The sequence below is a fragment of the Quercus lobata genome, chromosome 4 (assembly GCF_001633185.2).
Source record: "Quercus lobata isolate SW786 chromosome 4, ValleyOak3.0 Primary Assembly, whole genome shotgun sequence".
NCBI classification, from domain to species: domain Eukaryota; kingdom Viridiplantae; phylum Streptophyta; class Magnoliopsida; order Fagales; family Fagaceae; genus Quercus; species Quercus lobata.
The window spans coordinates 86,639,744-86,660,105 of record NC_044907.1 but is presented as its reverse complement, the minus strand read 5'-3'; the positions used below and the strand labels follow the sequence as shown (position 1 = coordinate 86,660,105).

Here is a 20,362-nt window from a genome sequence, read left to right as displayed (position 1 = left end):
ACCACTTAGCAAACAACGGTGATCCAAGAAATTATAAAAGCATGCCTTATGGCTAGTCCTGATGACCACCAGCTCCACCTCCAATCCAGAATCCGAATATTTCAATCACCATGCGTTTGGGCGTTGGGGACCTGGGTCAGTCTCTGCTTGTGTTTGTCTCATTAGTTTATAGTTTTTATGCTTGCGCAAATTTAGCGCGCGGTTTATCCATATCCAGTAGAATATACTCAAAATTGCCCTGTGACTAGTAGTCGTCATGATGCCAAGCAGTTCACGTAACAAAATGTGTCGAAGCAAATCGGTTGGAGTGGAATTATGAATGGGTGGAAGGGAGGATAAAACTTAAAAAGATGAATATACAAGATTAAAGGCATTTTTGTCTCTATGCAAAATACAGATGTAGGCTTTTTTCCTAATACTGAAAGCCAAAAAGGTTGGAGTGTTTTGTTGCAAATAATTCAACATTAATAGATGCAAAGGGCGCAGCCTGGGGAGGTTGGGAAGGACAATTGTCCCCATGGCCCGCCCAACTAGTGTATGCGTGTGTGTCTATATAAGAATTTTACATTTTTTGTATTATTTTTTTAAGAGAATTTTAATCTATGACGCTTCTGATAATAACTCTTTATTATTAAACCGAGACACTAATTATTTTTTGGATCATTGATTTATAGAGGTAAAAATAAACATTCAAGGGAATGTCATAATTTCTCTCTAGAAATTAATAATTAAGGCATTAAAACTCTTCTTATTAAGAATAAAAAATAAAAAAAACAACATTAACTCTCTACTCTCCAGCTCATCATCTCTATCCAGTTTATGTAAAGAAATTTGGGGTTAGCTCAACAAATTTGTGTTTCGTGTTCTTAAGTGATTTGCCCTTAGATGTATTAGTTGGGTATACAATTTAACAATTGTATTATTAGAGGTTGTTATTTTTTGTCATGTAGTGATGATGCTGATGCCTTCAGTGCTTGCTGCTCGTCATTGGTGATGCCACAATTCACTGGTGGCAACAAATGAGAAAGGCATATCAAACACTCATAACATAAAATATGCAGCAAACAGAAGATGATGAGTTGTGGTGGAGAGTTGAAGATGATGGTGGAGTGGGGAGAATTAATTTAAGTAAAATTAGGTGACATGGCAAATAATAACTTGATATTAATGATATGATAAGTTGTGGTATGCTCACCGTTATATTTTAATAAGAATTTACGGTCATCGGCGGCACTATGTATAGACATTCAGGATTGGAGTTTAATTGAACCCTCTGAGTTGGTAATCTATTTTTTATATATATAATGTTTTTTTATTTAACTCATGTAATAAAAATTTGAACACCTTGACCTTAAATTTATTTTTAAGCCTAGCTGGAATAAGTTTAGATATGATTCTCTTTAAAAATATTTTGGTCTTTTTAAAAAAAAAAAAAAAAAAAAAAAAAAAAAATCTCAACAACAAATCAATTTTATCTAAAATATGGGGGAGTAAAAAATAGTAAGTCCATCAATAATAGCAAAATTTGTTCATCTTAAACCTCAAAAAATGCTCATTTAGATCTTAACAAATTTTTAAAAAACTAATGGAAAATTCTAAGTATAAAATTACATTGTCTCTAAACAAATATGTAGAACATTATACATTTTTATGCAAAAGTAATATTATACACTTTTTGCAAATCTTACATTGATAGTATTTAATCCACAATATAAATCTTATATTAATAGTACAATATAAACATATAATTGTCCTAAACTAATAAATAAAAGTATTTTAGGTAGTATTAATTAAAGTTCACTTAACAAAAATAATTAATATATTCATTGTATTTAAAAACGATAAATGATTTTCAAGATTTAATTTTAGCAACAATAATTAGTATGTTCATTATATGAAGAAACAATATGTCTAATGAACTTATAGTTTATCTTTTATTTTCTTACTAGTCCATCCTATGAACAAATTTGAAATTAGCTTGTAGATTACAATAATAATTTCTTATCTAAGATTCATTACTATGACTATAGTCTTAAAAAGAGGTAATTCTTTTAAGTTGCACCAAGTGAACTTGTATGAACGAGCGGATTTTATTAAAAGAGTTTACATAACAAATGCACAAGAAATACAACACAACTGGAAATCAACTACCTGAAACACCACACCATCAGGACTGCCACACAAGCCACAACTGAGAAGTTAACAACCATTACGTACGGTCTAGAAAATTCAATAGGAAAGTGCGTGCATGAATTATTGTACGTGCACCGACTTTCCTATTAATAAAAATAGAAAGGTCCATGTCGCATGGGCCCATGGCCCATGTGGGCTTAAAGCAAGCTCTTTTTTATTTTTTGTTTTCGGAGTATTTTTGGCTTTTTAGCAGCAGAGCATGAAAAAATAACAAAATAAAACAAAAGAGGTTCATGCAAAAAATAAAAAGAAGGTTGGTGGTGAAGTCTGAGACGGCCTAAAACTATCTACCAAACGATGGTGATCCAAGCAACTATAAAAAGCATGGCTTTGTGGGTATTTCAGAGCAGACGGAGCTTCACCTCCAACTACAAAATCCAAATATTTCAACCATGTTTGCCCTGTTCTTCATGTTGTTTACCACCATCATCGCACCACTAATTCCAACCCTCTCTTCACAACCACCACCACCACTAGTTCCAACCCTCTCTTCACAACCACCACCACTACCCGACTCCAAATTTCCCTCCCTTACTCCGCCTCCACCACCAACAGTGCCAGCATATGAGTCGCCTCCAATCCCACATTTTCCCCCTTTCCCTCCATCACTACCAGATTACAACATATGGACTCCACCAAGTGAACCACAACCAGTATCCGCGCGGTTCGTGCTGGGGTGTATCTTGGTTCTATCAACATCAATCGCCTTAATCGCAGTGACGATTTACTTTATCCGGCGAAAAGGGAAGAAAGGGGACCAAGGGCCGAAAGGGGACAAAGGTGAGAAAGGGGAGAAAGGGCCGAAAGGGGATCAAGGGCTGGAAGGGCCGCGAGGGTATCCAGGGACGTCAACCTGCCAGAGCTGCTCGGGCCGCCCCAGCTGCCAGTGCCGTAGTAGCTGCCAGGAAAAGACAGGAGTAATTTCTTTTCCTATATGTTTGGATTTTTATATTTTTTTTCCCCCAGTTTTTACCATTTGGTTCGGTCTGAGTATTTGGGTGTTGAGAGTTTCTACAATGGCTTTTTTGTTTTTGTTTTTTGGAATTTAGTTTTAGATTCCTGTATTTGGGTGTTAGAATGTTTCTTATCTCTGTTCTATTAATGGTTTTGAAATTTAGACCGGATTGTACGGTTCAAACCGGTTAACCAGAAACCATCTCTTGAGACGGTTCTTTAAACTCAAAAGCGGTTTTGCACAAAAAATATAGTGGACCGTGCAAACTGTGGTTGAACCTTCCGGGTTTGAGAGCCGTGGCTGGGTCTCACGGGTTAGGCTGAAGCTAGGAAAATAAGAAAAAATGAAAAAAGACGGGCGTTGACGTTATGCCATTTTCTCCGTTGAACTCTGGATTTTTATCTCTCATCCTCCCCACAAATCCGAAAATGCGTCTCAAACACACACCATCACCAAGTCCACAAAATAAAAAAGAAATGAAAAGCACAAACCTTATCTTTACCCTGCTTCTTCTGCGTTTTCCAGCAGTTTTCCTTCTTCTACAATCTTCTGTGTTTTCTTTCTGCGTTTATTCTTCTTGCTTCTGTGGGATTTCGTTTCTTCTTATGTCACTAGTACCCAAAACGGCAAAACTATAAGAATTCAAGTCTAAGAATTTTTTCTTTTTCCAATAAAGTTGTCTACCAATATGGCAGACACTACCCCTAATCAAAAAGTGTAAGAATTTTTTCTTTTTCCAGTGAAGTTGTCTACCAATATGGCAGACACTAACCCTCTCCCATGGAAAGGTTGGACATGTGGCCACGTTTTCATTATTTATTTGCTTTTAAATTTTTTTAATCATTTTCATTTTTGCATTTTTTATAAGACATTTAAATATCTAATTGCATTATTCATTGGTACTACAAACCCACTTATTCATATATTAAATTCATGTGTTATTATAAATTAAAATTTATATTATAAATTAAACAAGTGCAAATATTATAGTACACAATTGCATAAAAATATATAATGCTGTAAACATTTGTTTTGTCTATAATATACTATCTTATCTTGATAGTATAATATAAATTAATAATTATTTTATTATTTTTTTAACCATTAATAATATTCCATTGATATAAAAAATACATTTGAAAGATGGTTTTTATTTTTATTTTTTGAACTATTTATTCATTTTTTTTCTATTTATACTAATTTATTATATCTATTTATATTTTAAATAATTTTTAAATTAATTATGACATCATCACGGTTCGATCTTCAAAAATTTTAAACCCCTTCGTTCTCTGGTTCTTTAAACTATCTGAGTTTTAAAACCATTATATGGGTTTGACAAGATGTGTAGAAGTTGGATGATTTTTTGTGTCATTAAATAGGTTCTTTCTTGGGAATTTCTATTCAATTTGTATATGTTGTTAGGTCCTTCTAAGGAGAAATTATTAGGACATAGGTCTTGAATAGTCCCAACCAATAATAAAAGGCCATACATTTAAAACAACTCTAATTCAACTTCCTAAATGAAAAAACGAAACAAAACCACATAAATTTAACTCTAATTAAAAAAAAAAATTAATTGGAAAAACACAAATAAATTTAATTTATAAATAGGCAAGATTCAAAAACTTGAAATCAATTTGAAATTCAAAAGCTCAATCTCATCAGTATGTATTTAGTTTTAGTCACTGTAGTCTCTCCATAGAGGTCTTTTTCTCTCAAAACTCTAGATTAGTTTCCTTCTTTCACTTCACAACCATCACTGATCCGTCTTAGACTTTTATGGCAAAGAATGTGGCCGATGAGTATAGGTGCTTACGTGGCCATAGATGTGTATTTTAAAATAATGATGAAAATGAAGGCATGAAAAATTTTCGTCAAAGTTGTAGAGCAATTTTTTCTTTTTCATCAAGGTTTTATTCTTGTGTGTGTGTATATATATATATATATATATATATTTTTTTTTTTTTTTCTAAATAACTATTTAACCACTGACTTTCTTTTTGAATTTATTTTTACATTAACAGTGGTGGTAACTGATGTGCATGTGCGAATGTTGTGGAATCAGCCATCATCTAATAGCAACGATTTATGTCAAAGTTTTGAATTGAAGATTGCAAATGCAAGTTATATTAAGTCGTGGGTCTTCCATGAGCTTTGAACATTGGTTCTAATGTGATGTGCTTGTGTGGTTTGGAATAGTTGTTTTAATTTGGAATTGTAATTTTCTTACTTATAAATAAGGTTAGTGGTATTTGTGGAAGTTTGGAGGTTAGTATTTGCAAATGATTTGCGTTTCAGGGATTAATTTTGTCATGGTGTTTGGATTTCATTGTAAATTGTGTTTGTTTTGATAATAAATCAAACAAATAGGAAAAAGCTTGTCAATGGCATGCATTGCCCATTTATTAAACGGGTCAATCATGTTGATCTGTTTATCAGATTTTATCAAAATGAATATATATATATATATATATATTTATATTTATAAAAAAAAAAAACAAATAAATATTTTTAATATAAAATTCAAAACTAAAGAGTAAGTGCATCACAAATAATCATTCAAAACTAAAACATATCTCAATATCACATATAATCAATCACAATATGTCAAAGAAAATAAACCACAACAACTAATAAGTTTATATACTTAGGATTTGAAGGGTATCATGTTGAGTTCGCAGGTCGTGTCCAATTTTGCCACCCCCTAGTGTTGCCTATAAAATGCTTTTAATAGAGCATTTTGTTGTGCTTGGCCATATCCTTAGCTATATTTGAAAAGTGACTCTCTCATTGAATAAAATGGATTGTATTGAATATAAGATCCCGCAAAACTCTTGTATGCGCTAGGCGCATGAGATATCTTTTCGGGATTTGGGGATTAAAGTTAGTTTGTGTTGTAAATGAATAAGCTCTTGCAAAAATCAACATTTTTTTTTAATCTCTTTCTATATAAAATGTTGGCTTTTTTCCTTTTAAACAATTATGGTTTTACATTGATAGTATAATGTAAACTAATAATTTTCTTTTCATTTTTATGAGTTACTTGAAATTATATAAAAAAAACCAGTGATGTGGACAACTTTATTTTGTAGTCGTCTTTCTTTCTTTCTAAGCATGCCACCCAAGATTTCCAATCAATGGTAACCACCACATAATGAACTCAACTAAGCCTTGATTATTTTGAGAGGTGATACGTCCACAATATTTTTACAACATTTTACAAATTGTAAGTAGTTAGTTGTTATTGATTCAAATTTGAACCTAATACTAAGATTACTTTTTTGCCTCAATAATAACAACCAGTAACAACTTGCCACTTAAGATTTGTTGTAAAAATATTATGAACATATCATTTCTCGATTATTTTTGGGTCTATCATTTGATTTGGGATCTGGTCGATAGACAGGGTTTTTTTTTTTTGTGTGAATTTTTAATTGAAAAATTAGCTTAAAATGGGGGGGAGGGGGGGAGGTTTAACGGTCTTAGTCTAACAGAAATTAACAAAATGATTATGTAATAGACCAATTTTGTATTGGGTGCCTCATGGGACACTTTAAGAGTTTCTAAACCTCCAAGTTAGACTAGTTAACAATTTGCAACTGACATTTTCTCAAAATTAATAGACTACGTTTTAAAATTTTGGAAATTTTGATTATTGATCTTTCAAAATTAAAATTTTCTAGATTGTGACCCTTAAGGTTTCACATCATTAGTGAGATTGTTACGTGGCAATTAAGTTTAAAGTTAGCATGTTTAGTGTCAAAAATCACAATTACAATTTTCAAATCATGATTTTTTGTGTTTAATAAAAGTTTGTAATCATGTTTTTTTGTCCAATAAAATTGATTCTATTCTATTCATGGCCATAAGTTAGAAGGATGGTATTTTTGTCTCACCTGATCCAAAGCATAAGGAGTATTTGTGGCTGCTAGAATCAGAACATTTTCCACACTGTCGCATACACCCTGAAATGTATTGAAGAAAATTTCCATTTCAAGATTACATGTAGATAAGTGGAAGGAAACAATTAATGATAATGCCATGTATTTACTATTTAATAAAATATAAAAAGTTATTATGAACAACATTGCAAACTAGCCTGCCATTCTAAACTAGTCTACCAATCAATTAAATAGCTATGCAAATTAATTAAGGAAAAATCATATACAAAACACAACCAATACAAAATTATAACAAAAAATAGAAAGTAAATTTCATAAAACTAAAAAGCAAAACAAAGAATAGAATCACTCACTCATCAAAATTTTGTAAATCTAACCCAGTTTGCCTTGTTTTCTCTTTTGAGCCAACGGCTAGGCTAGACCAAATTAATTTGGACCTTTTTGTCATAGCCCATCTACAATTTCAAAGCCGTGTTCGGGAATGGAGGAGTTGCTACAGTTATAAAAACTATTTAAATTTGGGGCAAAACTTAGGTACAGTAACTTTAGGTGCAGTACCTTAGATTCCCCTCTTAGATTTAAGCCATGTGTATAAAAAATACAGCTAAGCAAATGGCGTTACAAAGAATTGCCGTCTTTTTTTTTTTTTTTTTTTTTTCATTTTCTTTTCCCCTACTTTTTCTCATCTTTTCCCTCACATGCGTGAAACCTAGATAACTTCAAATACTTTCACCCTTATTTTCCCAAAAAACAAACAGATTTCAAACAAAAAATTTGGCTAAAACTTAGCAAATTTCTGGCAAGACACCTTCATAACCATGCCTTGCACTGATTCTGGCCACCATGTGTGGAGCCAGAGTGGTTTCACTTTTCACCCACATGAAACCCCATGCTTTTATAGAGAACCAGGCAAAGAGAATGAAGAAGATGGTGGGCCATGGCGGCTGTGGAGGGGTTCGTGGTGGTCAGTTGAAAGGAATAACTTTCAATCACTCTCTCTATCATGTTTCCGTTGATCTGGGTTCACTTTATAAATCCATGGCCTGAATTTTTGGTTAATGGCCTTGCCTCTTATTTCCTATGATTAGTTGATCAATAATGAGGAGAAACTTTTTTTGAGAGAGAAAGTGTGGATTGCCACTGCTGGGTAATTAATAAAGAGGAGAGGGTTTGAATAAAAAGCCAAAGAAATATTAATCTTAATTTGGTGGGACAGATCTGAAATATTAAAAAGTCAAAGAATAAAAAACCAAAGAAATATTAAAAACCTGATCATGTCTTTGAAGGAGGAGACTTAGCTGCAGAAGATGGGTGGGGCAGATCTGAAATCTGAAAGACTGAAACTAATGGTTCTTCGTCGCATGCCAGTCAACAAAAGAAAAAAAAAGAAAGAAAAAAAGCAAAGTGATGGAGCGTTATGTTTTAACACTTGTTTGCCGAGTTGTAGATTTTACCACATGGCTTAAATTTTAGGGAGGAACCTAAGATACTGTATCTAAGGTACTATACATAAATTTTGTCCTTAAATTTGGGAAGAAAAGTGTACGGATAAGATAAAGGAAAACAAACCTATATAAATTTGATATTAATAATTTTTTTGAGTAGGGGGATAGGGAGGAGGCACATGACAACAAATTATTAAATATTTATTATTAAAAGAATTTAAACATTGAAAAGGGGGTGGGGTTTGGGTGTTAGGGAACGTGGCTCCTTCTCTACTTGTGTTTGTCGAATTATGCTGGGATATAACATTTGGTACAATTTTATTTTACAATTCATCACATGGTTAATTGTGATTGGTAAGGGTGTATCTTTATATAACCTGCTGAGATACACTTATCAATCACAACTTGATATGTGACAAGTTGTAGCACAAAGTTGTGCCAAAGGTTATGTCCCTACCACAGTGACAAAGCCAAAAATTCATGTCGGGGGCAAGATTAAAAGACAATATTGAAAGTAAAAAATTAATCTAAAAAATTTAATCAATATTAATAACAAAATAAATAAACAACTATATGATAATGTAATTGTCATATAGAATCTAACATAAAATGTAAACTTTAATTTATTTTTTCACCTAGCTTATTTTACTCAATTGCCCTCGATGATTTTTCATATTTTGAAACCGTTGCATGATTTCTTCACACTCAGTAGTCTTGAATACATCTTCTCAATATATGTGACTAAGCAATCATTCATTCACTAATCCCTTATTCGAAATTATTACCCAGTAAGTTTTATGCTAATACTGATTTCTATTATGTGTAGGGGTAGCCAAGTTGTTATTTTTTATTTTGTTTAATTGTTACCAAGTGGGACCCACGGCTTTATATAATAGTTGTAGACTTGTAGTACATTTTTGTATAGTCCATCAAGTTTTTGTGTTCAGACTGCTATTCAATGAACCAATGTAGATTTTTTTTTTTTTTTTTTTTTAATAATTACTAAGTGAGGCCCATTAGTTTTATATATAGAATTGTACTAGGAGTAGAGGTCTACTACTACTACTAGGTACCTTAGGAAGGTAATTCACTGAATTGAGATTTTTTTTTTTTTTTTTAATCTTTTGTGTAAGGGCCAAATAAGGTATTTAATGTCATTATAATATTATTAAGGCAAAAATGTAAAACTGACTCTTTAACTTTCAATATTTTTCATTTCAGTCCTTTAACTTTCAGTTTTGTCAATTCAGTCCTCTAACTTTTGATTTTTGTCAATTTAAGGCTTCGTTACAACTCAGTTAGTGTTACCATTAGATATGTTTGAAACGACGCCGTTTTGCTTTTGCTTTTTATTTTTTTATTTTTTTATTTTTTTATTTTTATAATTTGGAATTAAAATAAAATAAGAAAAATCTAAAAATAAAAAATAAAAAAATTAAGGGAATGACGATCTTTGAATGCACCCGGTTTCCACAAACCCCTTTGACGAGCTCGCACCCGAACTCGAACCCGAACCTGACACCATTGACGGGTCATCTACACTATAACCCGAGGTCATGGATAATATCTCGACAGCTTTCTTAGGATCGTCACTAGCTTGGCGGAGGGCCGAAATGACGTTGTCTAGAGAAGCCAAAGATAAAGCCCCCGCTAAGGCCTTGAAGATCTTACTCTATTCATCTTCTTCGGTAGTCGGAACAACGCCGCCTTTCTCGCTGGCAACGGGATTAGAGACTCGAGGCCTCCTTTTCTTCTACCTCGTGTTCTTCATCTGCGTATCAGAATGGAAGATCAATGGCCGAGATTCAACGATCGTGGTGAGGATTCTAATTTCCTTCCTTTTTTTTTTTCCAAATTTTTCTTATTTTATTTTTATTCCGAATTTAAAATTAAAAAAAGAAAAGAAAAGAAAAAAAAGACCAAAACAGCATTGTGTCAAGCATATCTAACGGCAACAGTAACTGAGTTGTAACGAAACCTTGAATTGACAAAAATTGAAAGTTAGAGGATTGAATTGACAAAACTAAAAGTTATAGGACTGAAATGAAAAACAATGAAAGTTAGAGCGTAAGTTTTGTATTTTTGCCCCCTCTCCCTCCGCCCCTGCCCTAGCCTAGCATAATTCATGTTTGTCTCAGTAGAATATTGTCAAATTAGACCTCAAGTGACTTACTCGTCATTGACGCCATGCATTTCACGTACTTATTATGTTGGGAAAACAATAAAACAAAACAAAATGTGTTCGAACTTCAAAGCAAATCGGTTGGAACATAATAAAGTTATACTTATAAGTTGAATATATAGTAAAGATTAAAGGCATTTTTGTCTCTACGTAGAATACAAATGTGGGCTTACTTTCGTAATCCCAAAAGTCAAAACAGTTGAAATAAAATAAGGAATAAGGATGTTTGGTTGGAAGGAGGGCGGAATAAAAAATGTAATTTCTACCGGAAAGTTTTCTTCCTAAAATGAGAAGAAAATTGAGAGTAGATGAGGTGGGAAGAAAACATGTGCATTTGGATTGATCAAAATGCATGTGCAAAGTGCACATGGGCATTACTCTTGACTTTTTTTTTTTTTTTGTTGCTTTTTCTATTTTGTCCGGTTTTCTTTTTTGTCCACTTGTATATACACAAATATTTTTTTCTAGAAAAATATGTTACTTTTTTGTTTTATTTAATAGGGACATAATTTTAAGTTTATACATATTTCACTTTTCTATTCTCTCATTTTTCTTCTCAACCAAATAAATAAGTTTTACATTTCTTTATTTTTTCATCCTTCTAACTAAACACAAACAGGAGAAAACTAAATTTTTTCTATTCTTCTATTTTTCTACTCCCACTTTTTACTTCAAAATGATTGCTCTTATCATTAGGCTAAGACATTGATCGATTTTTGGTGTACGTGAAACATAAACCTAAAATATCTTATTTAACAACAAAAGACCTTATCAGTTAAGTTAACTAAAAAACATCCAAATCTCAAATCTCTTTAAGTAGCTAGCATGTTTGTTTTTGTAGGCTCATCTTTGTAGTAATAATATGTATAAGAATATATATATATATATATATATATTATAGAACATTGATTTATATTGAACCTTTTTTTTTATAAGAGATTTATATTAGATCTAGAGGTGGAAATAAACCCTTAAGTGAATGTCATAATTGTTATCTACAAATTTGTAATTAGTGTGTTCAGTTTAAGCAAAATTATCACTTAAAACTTAATTTTCATATTCAATTCTCAAAATTTGTGGGTCCCACCAATACAAGTGTTGTTTGGTTTAATTCTCTCTTCATTCAGTTCTTATCATTCATAACTCAATATATTGAGAATGGTTGATGAGACTTGAGAAGTATTTGTCTGATGTTGAGTCATGAGTTCAATGGCATTTTGGAAATAAAACATGAGTTATGGGACCTAGCGGCCAGTGTTCTCTCTCTCTCTCTCTCAAGCTGGTGGTTCTTTTTTCTTTTTTTTTTTTCTTTTTTTTTTTTTCGTCTCTTTCTTCCTTTCTTAAAAGAAAGAGTTCACATTACACATGCACACAAAATACAACACAACTGGAAATCAACTACCGGAAACACCACACTATCAGGACTACCACACATGACAACTGGTAAGTTAACAACCATTAGGTACAGGGCGAAGCACAAAACAGGTTTGTGAGAAACCCATCATGAATAGGTATAGACAATTCAACAGGAATGTGGGGCATGTATCATATAAGATGATCTGTCTCTCATTTAGAGATGTTCCCCGCTTCGCCAAAAGATTGGCATGCACATGAATTTGCTTTTCTCCATATATGTCTAGGATGGACCTGCCATTGCCGACCTAGAAGAGACCTGCAATCCAAAACCAATTCAACTTCCCTTTATTATTGTGCATGACTAGATATTCAGTTGTGAATGTGATGAAATATATTTAGCAATTATTATTTTATTTTATTTTTTTGTGTGTTTCTTTTGTGATATATATATATATATATATATATATATATATATATATAAAAAGAGTTTTGATTGAAGAAGTAAAATAAAAAGTGTTAGCATTTAAAAGATATTAAGAAAATTTGATAATAGGATCTCAATAATAATTTATTGTTTACTTCACCAACCATACTCATTTCGAACATTGCCTTCATTTCATCTGCAAAAGAATGAGCAAGAAAGTCATTCATAGCATCAAAAACAATATCATCAACATAAATTTGAGCTACAACAAAACTATTTTTATCCTTTCTTATGAAGAGAGTAGTATCTGCAGGTCCTCTTTTGAATCCATTCTCAGTGAGATATGCAGTCAATCTATCATACCAAACTTGTGGAGCTTGTTTCAAACCATAGAGGGCTCTCTTCAACTTATAAACATCATCCGGTCTGTGAGGATCAACAAAACCCTTCGGTTGTTCGACATATACCTCTTCTTGTAACATTCCATTCAAGAAAGTACTCTTGACATCCATTTGACATAGCTTGAAATTCAAATGACTAGCTATAATCAAAAGTATCCTAATGGATTCCAATCTTGCTATCGGTGCAAAGGTCTCATCAAAATCAATCCCTTCCACTTGTGTGTAACCTTGAGCAACAAGTCTAGATTTACTCCTGATAATAGTGCCATGTTCATTTGACTTGTTCTTAAAGATCCATTTAGTTCCAATCACATTTACTCCCTTTTGTCTAGGAACTGATTCCCATATATCATTTCGAACAAATTGATGAAGTTATTCATGCATAGAATTAACCCAATCAGCATCTTGAAGTGCTTCATCTACTTTCTTCGGTTCAAATTGCGATAGATAGCATGAGTGAGTAATTACACTTAAGGCTTTTGGATCTTAATCTCATGTTATCATTCAAACTTCCCAATATATTTGTGGTAGGATGATTTAGCCTTACTCTAGAGGATGGACCTTTAACTAGAGATGTGGAGGTACCTTTTTGTTCTAATGAAGGACTAAACTCATGTTGTGCTTGTTAAGTCTCATGAACTAGTGTAGATGGTTCTAGACTTGATGGCACAGAAACTGCATCATTCAGCACCATTAACTCTTCATCACTATGCTTCCCCACATAATCAACAGGAAGTGAGTCATCAACCTCTATAGGCTTATCTTGAATCAGAGCAGTGTTTTCTGAATGTGCTTCTGAACATACTTCATCATTGATCACAGCATTTGAAGATTCCATGACTGTTTTTGTTTTCAGATTATACACTCTTTATGCTCTACTAGTGGAGCATCCCAGAAAATATCCCTTGTCACTCTTTACATCAAACTTTTCTAGGTTCTCTCTATCACGTAGAATGTAACAATCACTACCAAATATCTTGAAATATTTAACAACATGCTTCTTTCCTCTCTAGATCATAAGGAGTTTTCTTGGAATTAGGTTTGAAATACACCCAGTTAAGTGTATGACAAGTAGTGTTAACTGCTTCTCCCCAGAAGGATTTGGGCAACTTTTTATTGTGTAGCATGACACGTGCCATCTCCTAAACCCTATTCTTCTGTTCCACTATTCCATTCTGTTGAGGTGCCTTGGATGAAGAGAACTCTTGATGTGTACCTTGATCATTGTAGAAGGTAGCCAGCTTAATATTCTCAAATTCTTTTCCATGGTCACTTCTGATTCTGGGTATCACAGTATCTTTCTCAACCTACAATTTCTTGCATAAATATATCATCTTCTCAGGAGCCTCAGCTTTATCTTTCATAAGCACAACCCAAATATATCTAGTAAAGTCATCCACAACAACTAGAATATACTTCTTCCCACCTAAACTCTAAACTCTAAACTCTGGCAAGGCCCATAAGATCAATGTGCAATAACTCTAGAGGTTTTAAAGTTTAAACACTAGCTACAGACGGATGTTTGGATTTCTCTTATTTACCTATCTGACATGGTCCACATATGCACTTATCTATCTTCTCAAACTTAGGTAAACCAATAACTGCATCACATTTGGAAATTTCTCTAATTGTTAATGACTTGCAAGCCCCAACCATTGATGCCACAAGTCAACTTGATCGATCATTGCATTAACCATTGATGCCACAAGTCAACTTGATCGATCATTGCATTAAAGCACTTGTTGCTTATGCTTGGTGTTAAATCATAACAGTTGTTAGCTGTCCTTACACCAACACACATACAATCACCTCCTCCATCAAGTATCTCACATTCATACTTAGTGTAGAGAACGTTCAATCCATTGTCACAAATCTAACTGATGCTGAGTAAGTTGGCTTTCAATCCATCAATATACCAAACATCTTCAAAGATTGGCAACCCTGGAATGTCCACAATTCCAATGCCTCTGATCATAGATTTGCTTCCATCTCCAAAAGTGACTGTCCCAATCTTTCCTTCAAAAAGAGTCTTGAATAAACCTTTGTTTCCTATCATATGCTTGGAACAACCACTATCCAAATATCAAAGACAAGAATCACATGCCTTTAAGGTGGTTAAAGCAGTATAACACAAATAATTATTACCACATGTGATAAGACCAAGAAGCTCAAGGAAAGATTTAGCAAAAGCAACAAAAGACAAAACCAACAAGTAAGCAAGTTGACAAATAAGCAGAAAGATTTTCCAAGAATCCATGACAATAGGGGTCAAGGATTAGCTCAGAGATCAAAAGATCTACAACAAGAGAGCAACCCGCTCTGATACCACTTGTATGTTTTTAGACCCCTTAAAACATAACTAAATTAATCTATTAAATTAGCCAAGTGATTACTTAATCCAAATTTCAGATCTAGATTAACACAATCATATAATCGTATCAATATAAAGTGCAGAATATAAATAATACAAAGATATGATGACCTAGGAAACCACACCGGTAAAAACCTGGGGAGAATTTAACCTAGCTATCCTCAAGGTGAACTTGAATCCGCTATGAAAGAATTGAAGTTTTACAATAGCCACTTAGACCACTAACATCCTATTACTACCCACTAGTAGAAACTTACTAACACGACCACGTGCAAGCTCCAAGACCAAGGACTCCTTTCTTGGATTCTCCAGCAAATATAAGCACACACGCTTGTGTTTCTTTAAACTCTTTAATGCAGCAACTGAATTGATCATCAAGTTCTTGACATAGTCTTGAATCTTGAAACCCTAAGATGTGTGAAGGCAACCACCTCTTGATCTCACAAAAGGTTCACACACATAACAAAATGGACAACCAAAAACATGGCTAGGGTTTTCCCTTTTATACTTAAGACAAAACATAAAACCTTACACGTCAAACGGGCTTAGGCTGAGTTGGAAAAATTCTGTAGAAAAACGTTCTGCCCGAGTTTCAATTGATCATGTCTAATTCTAGATCGATTGAGCCTGACAGAATCGCACAATAAATTCTGCAGTAATTTGATTCCAACTTTACATAAAACGCATAATACTTTGAGCAAGTCTAAACAAGACTAAAACCTGTTTTGATTATGGTTTGCCAACAATAAGAATTAAAGTTCTAATACATTAGTTCCTAATCATTGGAACCTAACAAAGTGACAAGTTGTTGTTGATAGAATAAAATGTGTTGTCAATTGTTGGCCCAGATGCAAACGAGTTAGGTGCTAACTAAGAACAATAAGTTTAAAGACACAAATCATTTGAGAAAAACATTCACAACTATTAAAGTGACAAGTTGTTATTGATAGAATAAAATGTGTTGTCAATTGTTGGCCCAGACGCAAATGAGTCAAAACTTGTCAACTTAACTTTTATGAAAAATAGTGGAAATTGTTGTGTTTGTATGTAGAGGAATCATTCTCGTACTGGAGGCTATACCGATTTGGCCAGTGAAACGATATGTTTTGGTACTAGTCAATATTAGTGTACCATTTCGGATTGAAAGCTATTATAAATAAATAATAATAATAACAATAAAACTTTACCTCAATTCAGAAAAAAAATTATTCATGGTTTTAGACTTTAGCATCAACTTAAAAAAAAAATAAAAAAAAAAACCTCAATATAAAAATAAAAGTACGCAACAAACAATTAAGCTTTCTATTTTATATATATTTCTATTAGTTGATGCCAAAGTTTAAAATCATGAATAATTTTATGAAAAATAGTGGAAATTGTTGTGTTTGTATGTAGAGGAATCATTCTCGTACTGGAGGCTATACCGATTTGGCCAGTGAAACGATATGTTTTGGTACTAGTCAATATTAGTGTACCATTTCGGATTGAAAGCTATTATAAATAAATAATAATAATAACAATAAAACTTTACCTCAATTCAGAAAAAAAATTATTCATGGTTTTAGACTTTAGCATCAACTTAAAAAAAAAATAAAAAAAAAAACCTCAATATAAAAATAAAAGTACGCAACAAACAATTAAGCTTTCTATTTTATATATATTTCTATTAGTTGATGCCAAAGTTTAAAATCATGAATAATTTGTTCTGAATTGAGGTAATGTTTTATGGTAAAATTTTATTTTTATTTTATATATATATATATATATATATAAACACAATATAAAACAAAAGTATGCAATGAACAATTAAGTTTTCTGTTTTTTATATTGTATTTTTTTCTTTTAGTTGATGCTAAAGTCTAAAATCATGAATAATTTATTCTGAATTTAGGTAATGTTTTATGGTAAACTTTTAGACTCTGGCATCAACTAAAAGAAAAGAAAAGGAAAAAAAAAAAAAACACATAAACATACTAAGGGTGTGTTTGGATACCGCTTATTTTGCTGAAATTGAAAAATTATTGCTGAAAGTACTGTAGAGAAAGGTAAAAGTTAGTTGAAATAATATAGTGGGGTCATGAATAGTGCCAAAAAAGTGTAGTGAAGCCCATAAATAGTAGCAAAAATAAGCTAAATAGTAAAACAATTTTAATTTTTTCACCTAAACCAAACACACACTAAGAAAACAAATAATACAAATAAGTTAACACAAGTAACATAACATCATCTACTCCCATCCTTCAGAAGGATCTAAAGTCATTTGAGCATTAACAAAATTCATATATTGGGCACAAAAGAAGAATGTGGAAAATAAATTACAGCAAAAATTTAGAACAAAATTTTACCTATTTTAGACTTTAGCTTTTGCTTAGAGAGACCGAGAGAGTGAGAGATAGAGAGATCAAGAGAGTGAGAGAGATAGCGTGAGATTTTGAGAAAGAAACAGAGGTTGGGTACGTTAGGTTAGATTTAGGAAATGAAATTACCATTTTTTCCTTACAAAAATTCAAAAATTACAAAACTAAAAAAAAAAAAAAAAAAAAAATTTTTTTTTGGCTGATATGCCCAATATTGGCTGAAATGCTCAAAATTGGCTAGTACGGATAGTATTTAAACCAATATGAAACATTGGCTTTTTGGTATTGGTGCACGTACCAGAATGGTACATACCGGCCATACCAGCCATTATAATACGATATCCTCTTCCTTAGTTTGTATTATTATTCAAATATAGTAGGTTTGGTTGAAAGGGTGTGGGTTTGGAAGATTTCATTTTGGGCTAAATGGTGTTTAGATCAGATTGGGATGTTTTAGTCACTCTTGAGAAGAACAAGGTTTGGAGAAGTTCAATGGTCTTTTGTGTTGTAAAATGGGTCCTTTCCCAAGATTCACTACTGTATGCTGTTAGGTCCCTTTTAAGCTCACCTCAATTTATAATTCTTTCATTGAAAGGATGGAGATTGGAGACACCCATGGCAAGTTGGAAGAAGCAGTCTTTGTGGTAGGCTTACTTTAGTGTAATGTTAATAGGTGCCCTTAAGGCAATTGTTAATAAATCATTTTAGAAAACTGTTGATATCATTTTCTTGGGAAATATAGAAATTTGCCAAAACAATTAATTATTTTTTTTCCACAAGCTTTTTGAAAATATTTCCTAAACTAATGCCCTTAGGACATCTAAGAGTATATACATCTAAGAGAATCTCTAGCAGCTTAGCTAAATTTTCATCTCATTTGGAGAATAAATGGTTTTATCTACTTACTATTTCAAATATATTTTCCAATAGATGCTCTATCTTTTGGCTATCCCCATTTAAATATTATTTCTTTACTATTTTATTATTATTATTATTAAATTTACCAAAATCTGATACACTTTATCATTCAACAAACACCGAAATCACTTTTGCATTTTCATCAATTAACAACACTCACATCTCTTCTACCCAATTTTTACCAACCATATGGATTCAAAGCTTTCTCTTGCTAAGATTTTATCGATCTATAACATCCACATCTTTTATTAGAAAGAAAAGACCCAAATCTTGAGAGAGAGAGAGAGAGAGAGGTTTAAAGGAAGCTAACATGATATAAACAAATAGTGAAGTAAATGGTTTTTAGAAGTTGATGAAGAAAGTCCTATATGAAAAAGCTATTAATTAAATGTTAATAGTAAAATTAAAATATAATTTAGAATGGTTCCCATTGGTATTGTATAGGCACCAATTTAGTAGGATGCATGTTTATTGAAAAAAGAAAAACACAAAACACAAAACATAATGTATGTTGGCTACTTGTTTTGTTATTTGTCCCCAAAAAAAAAAAAAAAAAAAAAAAAATACAAAAAAACAAAAACAAAAACAAGAAGTTGATATGTACAAAACGTAAGTTGCATATTTTGTTAAAACACTTATTATTACTTTATCTAAATTAGTTGATAATAACAAATAAGTTGTAATTTTTATTAAAATAAATAATAATTAGAGCAAGGCTAAAATAAATAAGAATTAAAGTAAGCTTAAGTAAAATGAATAATCTTGAAGTAAGTAACAGTAGATACTTAACAAAAGATTACAATAAAAGCTTAAAGTTAATAAGCTTAAAATAAAGCACTCACTGGAAGTGATAGTAAAAGATGATTTTCATGAGCAGGAATTGGGAAAGATTACAAGTTTTGGACACTCTAGAGGTAGCCTAAAGACTAAAGGGAAATTTTAAAGCTAGTAAGAAAAATAATTTATGAATACAACTTGAAAGGGATAGCTCTTTTATACTTAAAATAAACACTATTTACATAGGGGGGAGCTGGATCTTGCCTTAAAAACACTATTTGAGATCTTGACTCAAAATTTTCCCTTTTTTTATTAAAATAACTAAAAAAAAAAAAAAGCATAAAAACAAACAAACAAACAAAGTATCAAAAACTAGACTAACACAAACCATAACACAAACCATTCATGAGATCAGGAAAGTTAAGGAATCACTTGGAATCTTTTTCCTTACAGATGGGAGACCTGTATGGGGAATCTTTCTTTTGCATGAACCTTTATTCAAATGGATAAGGAGAGTTGAATCTATTGAAATTAGAGAGTAACATGACAATCTTAAGAAGTTCTCCAAGAGGGGCTAAGGAAAGTTGGAATTGATTTTGGTTTCCAAAAGATAACACACTATTGCTTTGTTGAGTGGCTAACCACTTATTACAATTTGGATGAGTGTGCCCAGAAACTCCACAATAATGGTAGAAGTAAGGCTTCTTTGGTTGAGACTTCTTAGTGGTGGAGCGATGATTATTTTGCCTAGTCTCTTTCTTACCAACCTTAGGGGGTGCTCTTAGAATGGATTTTTCCCTTATCATTTTTATCCTCACTCACATTTTTAGTCTTAGGATTAGTTACCTAAGAGTTATCATTATCAGCAGAGGGAAGAAAAATAAATCTATTTAAAGCATTTGAAGAGGTACTGCAAGAAGAGAGAGAATGATCATACCCAAGACCTATTTTGTCAGATGTAGACTTTTGGAATTTATGCAATTCATCCAATTTGGCACTTGAAGTCCTTTTCAATTGTGCCCTTTTACGTTTTTAGACCCTTAAACACAAATAGATTAACCTAGTTATTTAGCCAAGT

At 32.2% G+C, this 20,362-nt stretch overlaps 1 protein-coding gene across 1 annotated transcript; it reads left to right on the top strand.

The window, feature by feature from the left end:
• Nucleotides 1-2,489: 2,489 nt before the first annotated feature.
• LOC115983367 (collagen alpha-1(I) chain-like) lies at nt 2,490-5,500 on the top strand. The gene is made up of 2 exons (XM_031106007.1): nt 2,490-3,110; nt 5,176-5,500. The coding sequence occupies exons 1-2, from the start codon at nt 2,586-2,588 to the stop codon at nt 5,182-5,184; spliced, it is 534 nt and encodes a 177-aa protein (XP_030961867.1). The 5' UTR covers nt 2,490-2,585; the 3' UTR covers nt 5,185-5,500.
• Nucleotides 5,501-20,362: the final 14,862 nt, after the last annotated feature.

Excerpts from the sequence above, each read along its gene's own strand:
- LOC115983367 (XM_031106007.1), top strand. The coding sequence starts at position 2,586 with ATGTTTGCCCTGTTCTTCATGTTGTTTACCACCATCATCGCACCACTA.